This window comes from Prunus persica, chromosome G6, assembly GCF_000346465.2.
Source record: "Prunus persica cultivar Lovell chromosome G6, Prunus_persica_NCBIv2, whole genome shotgun sequence".
In the NCBI taxonomy this organism is placed as follows: domain Eukaryota; kingdom Viridiplantae; phylum Streptophyta; class Magnoliopsida; order Rosales; family Rosaceae; genus Prunus; species Prunus persica.
Window position 1 is genome coordinate 8,613,490 of NC_034014.1, and position 9,470 is coordinate 8,622,959.

General features: G+C 34.4%; 1 protein-coding gene across 1 annotated transcript; it reads left to right on the top strand.

Moving 5' to 3' along the window:
- On the top strand, window positions 5,212-9,156 carry LOC18775267 (uncharacterized protein C227.17c). The gene is made up of 3 exons (XM_007206111.2): window positions 5,212-5,412; window positions 6,095-6,213; window positions 8,664-9,156. The coding sequence occupies exons 1-3, from the start codon at window positions 5,328-5,330 to the stop codon at window positions 8,775-8,777; spliced, it is 318 nt and encodes a 105-aa protein (XP_007206173.1). The 5' UTR covers window positions 5,212-5,327; the 3' UTR covers window positions 8,778-9,156.

A 9,470-nucleotide genomic window follows, 5' to 3' on the forward strand; every position in this document is an offset into this window, starting at 1 on the left:
AATCAAGTTTCGATACAACATGTATATTGGGAATCTAATCAAGTAGCATATATTATGGCTAAACACAGTCATATTTTTTCACCTACATGTGTTAGTTTAAAAATTTTCCAATTGATATTTTACAATGAAGTTACATTATGATTTATATGATGTAAAGATTCCTCAAAGATTTTTTTGTAATGTTTGTTTCTTGACTAAAAAAAAATTTTAAAAAGGGGAAAAAAACATGACTAAACAATTATGTGAACCCACTTCTTAAAATTACAAGAACAGATGTTTGAGGAGAAAGTCAAAAATTTATCACTTTAAAAACCAAAAATTTGCTTTTTTATATAGGCCCCACCACCCACTAGGCAAACCCATGATTTGGTTTCGGGTGATATTTCCATTTGTCAGCTGATCAAACCAATTGTACGATAGTGAAAAAGCTTACATTTGCAGTAAATCGAGCCCTCCATAACTAATATTAAAAAGTTGAAAAGAAAACCCAAAAGTTTGTATAAGCGAGACATAGAGTTGACTCAGAGTTGGAATGAGTTAACTCAGAGATTAATCCGATCCCAGACCGTATTAAAGTCCCCCGTGCTTAATGTCGCAAATTTTGTTGTTCTCCCATTCCCATTCACAGCAGAGGAACATGACTCACTAGTTATGAGCAAAATGGCGGGAACAATTTCCCTCTAATAAAACTCCCCGCCAAATTCTTCAAGGTTTCAAATAAATAAGAGAAAATTGTACCAAAATAAATTAAATATTTCAAACGAAATTGGTAATTAAAATTTTGGAATAGAGGGTTGAGGTTGGGACAGGAGTCACAGGACACACAATCTAAGTTTAAGTTCAATTTATCTTTATCTAATTTCTTTTAAATATGATGGTGTTAAATCATTTTTCTTCTAACTTGAAAAGAGAAAACATCATTGTTCTTCTAAAATCTTCCTAAATTTAATTACAAATTAGAGACATGAATTTTGTTTTTCTCTTGCTAAACATTCTGACATATTATTTTATTTAACAATTAATCTAGGAAACTAGCACTCTAAAAAGTCATCGTACATCCTTAAAAGTGCACTTTCTCCCTTATGAGTTTATAATAGATGCGTGAAAGATTATTTTTTTGAAGTGTCAATAATCATTCCCATATAAACCAGTTGGGACGATAAAAACATATTTGAATGCAACCTTTATTTTCTTTAAATGTAATTCTTATATGACTTTCATGATTTCTGGCAATAAATTTTTTCACAGAGAACTCTCCCAATTTGAGAGTCGTTGGCTATTCCCCACCTGAAATGGGTGCTTTTTCCCTGAGCTATGTCTCATATTTGAGGCTTCTTGCCTCATATTTTGTTTTTCTTTACATTTTCTCTTTTATTCCCTATTATGTGCCCAACCATTGAAACCCTAAATCTTCCCTTTCTCACTTTCCTTTATTCACCACCCACCTTCGCTTTTCATTCTATACTTCTCACATTTACACTCCCCTCATATCCCCTCTATTTTGATGTCGTCCACCCATGGGCAGCGGTTGTGTCTCGCCACTCTTATCGTTCTTCCTCGGCATGTGGTGGTATGAAGATGTGATTACAGTGCATATTGCACTTGATTCTTAGATTATGGGAGTGCTTCCGTGCTAGTGGCTTGCTCACCCCCATCTTCCGTTTGAATTTTTGGTACTAATTACTCCTTCTTGGTGTTGGTGGTGGATCTGCTATGGTGGTGGTGTTGTTGGCTTGCTAAGTGGTGTGGCTGCTGATGTGTTCTAGATCTAGGTTTTTTTTTTGGTGTGTAATGTATTGGCTTTTATTGTTTATTTGGGCCTTAACTTGGTTAAAATTATGTTTTGTATCTTTATGTTAGGCCTTGTGCTCTATGGTGTGCTCTATCTCTTAACCGTTTGATCAAACTAACTAATTTGATCCAATGATTAAGAGATAGGGCCTCATCTAAGGACCTTAGATAAGGCCATCACTATAGAATTCTTGTATGTTGGTGATGGGCTGCATTTGGTTTGGGATTTCTACCTTTTTAATGCTTCCCACTCTTAATGAATAGAGTTAATTTGACAAACAAAATATTATTATTGTTGGAGAACAATCATAATATAACCAAATAATAGAACAAAACAATACAAAATATATACTATATATATAATCAAATCAATACAGCAATAGAATGAATTACAGAATACGAACTTGAATAGATGATAGAGTCCTGCAAAGTTGTAGTGTCCTTTAGACAATATTTCGCCTATACCCTTATGCTTGTAGTTCGATAGGAATCTATCCACTAGGATTAAACTATCACAAATCAAAGCCTAAGCACTATGACTTTGATTTCTGGCGAACAATGATATGTTTTCTCTTAGGAAGTATTTATGTGTGAGAATGATTATGCAATTTCAATTTCTATATGTTCTGGTTTGGACGAATTGTCAATATATAAAGGCCTGATACCTCTTCATCCAACAATTACAATAACTGTTTAAACATATTCGAATTTCAGATCATGATTTTATCTTAAAATTAATTTCTAATTAATAAAAAAGAACATTAATTAAATCAACAGAGCCCAAGAGCCCCATCTTTTGACAATTAAATATAAGATATATATATATATCCACTATGATGAGGCCCAACTTGATCTTCTCCACTAGGCTCGTACCTTATTTATTATTTCTAAAATGTTGGTGCTTATAAACCATAAAAGGAAACAACTCCCTTCCAGTATGGGACTAAGTGAAAGTGTATTTTTCTATACAAACTCTAATAATTATCCATTAAAAAAACCAATGAAACAATTAGGGAGAAGATAGTCACACTATGAATGAAATTGGGGTTTGAGAAAAGAACTAGTATTTTGATTCCAACATTAGGTGATTTCATGGATTGAATTGCGTTGTAATTAAGGACAAATTAGGTCCCTCGATTGCATTATAATTAAGGATAAAACTGGTTCACGATATTTCTAATTAGTTTGGGTAACCATGATATGATACCAGAGAATAAACAAATAATTATACTATTTAATAAACAAAACTTAAGTCTTGTCCACCTCGTTGTGATTAACGAATTTTCACCATACACATATATGGAACCATTCAGGTTTAATTCACTATTTAAATATTATATTTGTTGAAAATAATTTGATGTCATTTAGTTATTTATATGTATCAAATAATTGGACAGTTCATCGTGAGAATCTTAATTGTTGTCAAAATCATCGATTTGTTTGATAAATATGAATTAATAAACGATCCCCAATTTAATTGATTTTCATTGAGTTCATTTTTAAATTGTGATTTAGGAAATGAAATGTTTAGATTATGACATGTGTGTGGTTAAGATTCTTCAATCACAACATGGTGAAAAAAAATGTTGTCCTTATTATTTCAAGTTCTCCATTAATTAGAAAGAGTTTTATGTTTTTTTTAATAATATATTTTTTTAACATTTCTTCATAATTCAGACCTATGTCGATACATTCTTCCTTTAGTAGATATATTATGTCATATATGGGTTGACTTTGGTTGTGTCTCATCTTGAGGGGCTGCTCTATGAGATGTTGCGACTTGGTCATGGTAAATCCATTGCTCATTGGTGTGTTGTGGCCTTGGACTAACTAGGTAGCACTCTCTATGTCATACCAGACGAAGATTATCGGTGATTGTGCTTCCTTTTGCAGCGTTATTTTTTTTTTTTTTAGTTTTGATATAGTTTGTTCAATAAAGTCTATAAATTCTATGAGTTGTCTTTGTTATTTTTCTTTCATAATTCCATAAACTTGGTTGAGTTTTGTTGGGTTTTGTAGTCTCTTTAGAGCAAGTCCAGCGCACATACAAAACCAGGCAAAAGGCTGCCTTTGTGAGCCCAAATGACCTCCAGCGCGCAACCAACAGCCCAGGCAAGGCCTGGGTCCCACCAGCCTGGGCAAGCCCAAGGGCAGATCTTGCCTGGGCTTCAGCCCGAAAGCGCTGATGTCAGCGGTGATGTCACGCTGACGTCAGCGAGCAAAAATAAATTCAAAAAAATCCAAAAAAATTCAATTTTTTATATAAAAAAATACTAAAAAATTATAGATGTTTTCCCTATAAATACATAACAATTTTATTCACTTTCCCTATAAATACATAACAAGTTTATATTTTGTTGCATATTCTTTTTTTTTTCTTGCCCTTGCCCTAGCCTTTTGGGATGGAACCAAAAAAAGCAAGGCTGTCACTATTCACGTGAATAGTGGCAGCCCTTGCTTGCCCTTGCCCTTGCCTTAGCCCTTATGGGTGGAGATGCTCTTAGGAGAATCAGATTGATTAGCTACATGGTTTATCTTGATGTAATTGGACTAGATTCAAGACAACTATGATAGTAGATAGAGATTTTAGAAAAGTTATTTTTGGGAGTAATTCTCTCTAAATCGTTTCAGATTTTTGGCTAGCTCATGTCACTGGAAAAGGTTTTGCCTGTATTCGCTGTACTGTTATTGGGATGACTCCCTTTATAGTCTTTTTCCTTTGAATTCCTTTTTTTTTATTTGATCTAATCTATTGTATAGATTAGTTCTTTGGCATGACCCACAGCTTTTCTTTGGGTCATGCTAGGGAGTCCACATTATTAGACGACCTTATAAACCATCTCCCTAATAGAGATGGAGTTTACCAATATAATGGGGTCTACCTCTATTAGAGAGGTGGTTTACCAAGTGGTTTATAAAATGTGGTCTGCCTAGCATTTTTTTTATTTTTTTGTTTTTGTGGATTTATCCATTTGACTAGTGTCCATGCAAGCAAGTTTTCTTATGATTTATCCAACCTGGGTATCAATCTTCATCATTTAAGATCTAAATTTTGTAATTTAAGAATTTTATGTAATTTTCAATTCCCTCATTTTAAGTTATTTTTTGAATAAGGATCAAAATGCAAACTGGGTGCGAACTCAAAAATTATTTTTTTTTAGTACAAGTTATAGTCTAAACCACATGAAAAATGATTTCTTTCACACACACAACTAATGCTATGGGAGTTCAAACACGAGACATCTAGTTTACAAACCAAGCCATTTTTCTTACTGTGACCCTGTTGGCAACTATTGCTCCTAAAAAATCCTGTCTTTTTAAAAGTAAAATTTTTGGAAAAAACACCCAAAAAATGTTTTCCGGATAAAAACGAAGAATAAGCACCAAATTTTTTTTTTAAAAAAAAAAAAAACCATGAATAGGCGATTTCGTTTTTGGTCAATATGAATAGGCGATCTGGTCGTTCTCTTTGTGCAGTGAAAAAGAAGAGGATCAGTTCAATCGCACTCTGTTAATCCTAACGGTCAATCGAGAGTATGTCTTCAGTGGAAGAAGGGTCTTTAGCTCCAAAGCGTAGATTATCGTGTTCCACCTGCTTTGACGCTCTCTGGTTTTGCTATTGTAAGCTTCCTCTTTGCCTTCTCTCTCTCGCTCTCGCTTTCTTTTTCCTTTCTGTTGTTAAATATCACATAAGCTGTTCCCATTTCATTTCTGTTGACACAATAGTTTCGCAATTACATGTGGTACGATTCCAGTTTCTTTTTATTCAATTTTAATTTAAAAGTTACATGGGTTTTGGGTAATTGTTCATGAATCTAATGTACAACATGGTAGATTTAAACTCGGATTTTATTGAATTTATGGAGAAGATGTTATTTAATAGTTGCTGAAACGAAAAAACAAAAAAACAACAAAAAGCTTGGTAATTTGTTCATTTTGGTTACTGCCCACTTAAGAAGCTTCAAACTTGACAGTCACTAGCTTCTGAAATCAGTTATTGGTGGGTTTTCTTTTGCAATTAAATTTTCTTGATGATTCTTTGGTAGTTTTCAGTGACTGTTTCTTTTTCATGTTAGACTGCTTTATGCTCAGTTGTTTCTATTTATGTTCATCTTTAAATCTTGTTGATAGCTGCTCGTGATCATTGCACACAGCGATAAAGTTTCACTATAAATGTCAATTATTTTTAATTTTGTTTTCTGGATGTTTCCTACCTCACTCATTCTATTTTTGTGATTGCTTTTAATTGCCTGTTTATTTCTATTTCTTGCTTTTAATTTCATGGACACTCATGTTCTGGCAGCTCCAGTGCATCAGATGCAGCAGTATTATAGACTTGGGGTACTTGATAACTGTTCTGGGAAATGGACTTCTCTTGTTGATTGTTTGAGTTTGAAGACAAAACGGTCATCTGAAGTGCAGGTTTGATTTTTTGTTTGGTTATATATTTCCACCCTTTGTACGGGTTAATGGATTCCTCTTCAATTAATACGTATTGATGATTAGAGCCCTGCACCTGTCAATTCTTTCTTTGGTTTTTAATACTGTCTTTTCCTTGATGATTGTACAAAATGTGCTTGGATATTTCTTTTGGATAATAAGTCACATTGCTTTATTGTTTTTCTCCTAATTTAAGGCCTATGTGGAGAAATTGGTGTCTCCCAACATGAAAAGTACTTGGGACTGATGGTGTGACATCCTACATAGAAGATCCCATTTACTGCCACAACAAATTACAAAATGGAGTAGCAGAACATAAATAGAAGTATATTATTGAAACTGATGTCAGATTATTGCCTAAATCATCTTTACACATTCTGTTCTGGCTTCATTTGTATGCCACTGCAGTATTTTTAATCAATCATCTGCCTAGCAGATCAGTGCTGCTAAAATCTTCATGCAAGAATTCTTTATCATTCCAGATTGTAGTTTTCAAGGATTTTTGGATGTGCTTGCTGTCCTCATATCAAACATTACAATCAGCATAAATTACAATGTAAAGCTAAACAATGTGTACTTCTAGCATACACATTGGATTGCGAAGGATTTATTTGTCTAAATGATGGGTGTGGCATTATGGCGGACTAGATGATAGAAATTTTTTAACTCGGAAAGATCAGAAATTTTATGGTTGATTTAAGTTTAGAGAAATTCGAGAAATAGAGAATAATAGGGAGGAGAAGAGAGAAGGAAGAAAAGGAGAAGATATCAAGGCACCAAGCCTTCAACGTGAGATAATTTTCATTCATCCAAATCGAATTTTCTTTGGAAGAAATAGCTTTAGTATAGGCTTCATGAAAAAGTTGGTTATGCTACGAGGAGACATTCAATCCAAGAGAGTAAATCAAGAACTAGGTTTCTAGTTCACTGTTTCATTTTCTCACCAAACCAATTGAAATTTACCCTCAGTTTGTTCAGAACGGAAGGATTTGGGTGTTGTGTTCATTTCCAGTACTATTGTTTAGGGAAGGAAATGTGAATTGGGTAATTCAAGCTGGTTATAATTCTGTTTATTGAAAGGCATAAGCTGTTTGGTTGTAGGGGAGGTGGTGCTATACGTTAGATTTTGGTCATTCAGCGTCTTCTGAATTTAGGGATGCATCTTCTTTGGCTATCTTCACTGACTGAAAGAAGCTGTTCTTTGATACTTAATACCAAGTTTAGTGTTGAGGCCCTGGTTTTGGAAGAATTGTATGGTTTTGTAGTCTAGCTTTCATTGTTGTAATTGGTCTGCGTAGTTCGCACTGTTGATTGATTGACTTTCCTTTCCAATAAGAAGGAAAATACATTTCGAGCACGGATCAACTAGTTGATATGTTCACCAAGCCTATGTTCACCAAGCCTATGTCCTCTACTAATTTATTTTACATTGAAGCAAACTGATGGCGACTCTCCTCCATCTGTTTGAGGATGCACATAAAGTTAGCAGCTTGACGTTGCTCTATAGCAGTAATAGCTGCTTCAGCTGATTGCTGTTAATGTAGAATATGCAAAGCCTTTAAACCGTCAGCTAGTTCCATGGATCTGTTAGTTTCGGTTGAGTGAGTTAGATAATTTTTATGTGGGCTTGCTATAACTATAAAGAACACAAGTTTACGAGCTGTAATTTTAAGCCTCTGTAGTGTCATAATTCATTATGGAACTCAGAAATCGAAAGTCTCATTTTACTTTCAGTTTCATCTTGTCTGTTTTTTGCCTCAATTTTCTCAAGTTCTTGACACACCGGTTCTATAGTTGCTAAACAGACTTGACAAAAGGGATTAGTTGCTATACTGGCTTATTCCTAACACACACCCACATAATATTAATATTACTACATATCTGTACATATTATTTAAATGTTTGGCATATACGTAAAAATTATTGGAAGAGCCACCCTTCTATTTGTTCCTTATGAATTCTGATGTATTCGAGTGTTGGAAGTGTTTTGTTGTTGGACTTTGATCATTCTTGTCACATGTTCTTTCAATTGGTGCTTACAAGCGTGCAAGGAACTGTGGCTTCTTATATTGGGTTGGTGCCTAGAAAGAGTAGATCCATTTCACTCTTTCCCCCTTGTGGTGATGGCAGATTCATGTATAAGATGGCAATGTAGGAAAAGCCTTCCTTTCAGTTTGTGCTTTATAATACACCTGAGTCTGACCTAAAGCTAATACTCGCCATGTTATGATTCGGTTTTCAATAAGTTGTCTTTTTTCTTTTTCCTTTTCCACTTTCCTTTCCCTAAGAGCTTCTTTTTTTGGTGATTGTCAATAACTACTTGTGACAAAATTAACAGCTATGTGGCACTTAGGAATATGGCTTGAATTCAGTTTGGCTTGTGATATACATGATTCTTCAAGGTAATAACAAACTAGACTTTCTTAATACAGGAAATTTTGGAAACCCGGGAAAAAGCGAAGTCTCACATCTGGACTTTTCGGACTCCCGAAGAAGCATCAGTTCACTGGAAAGAACAATTTGGACATTTAGATGAAATGGAATGATGGAGATTAAGTTCAGCATCCTTCTGTGCTCCTCCTTTGAAATTTTGCCCCGCATCTGGTGAACCCAAAGAATAGACTTTGATTTATAGTGGTAGTGAACCCACTTGATTTAAAATAGGGACAGAGAGAGTAAGAGAGTGAGATCTGCAATACATTATTCTTTGCTTGTTAATTTTGTTTTTCTTTATATAGAAATTTAAGTGGAATGGGGTTCTAAAATGACTACTATTATTATTTTCTTTTTATGCTGTGGCATAAGGGGCCATGTCTTTAATTTCAAAGTGAAGTTCACAGCAGTCTGGAAGGAAGATCAACTGAAAATTGTAACCGCAATCACTGCAATTTATCTTTCTGATCTGAAGGGTCTTTATTTGTGGTCGATGATCTGAAATGTTGATTTGAATACAAGTGATAATCTGAACTAAAAGGATGAGAGTTTCTCACACGAGTACAAGAGTGTCATGGGAGTTCGAACCTGAAGGATTGATTTGATATATGAAAAATGCTAGGCTGGCCACATTTTTATACCACATTGTGTACCATCTTTATGTACACAATGTGGTATAAAAATGTGGTTAGCCTAGCATTACCTTCTCCTAAAAGCCACTCGACAAAAACAATTCTTGAGTAATATACATCAAGGGTAATGCCATCCCCCACACCACACCTATATTCGTTATTTTCACGAGACAT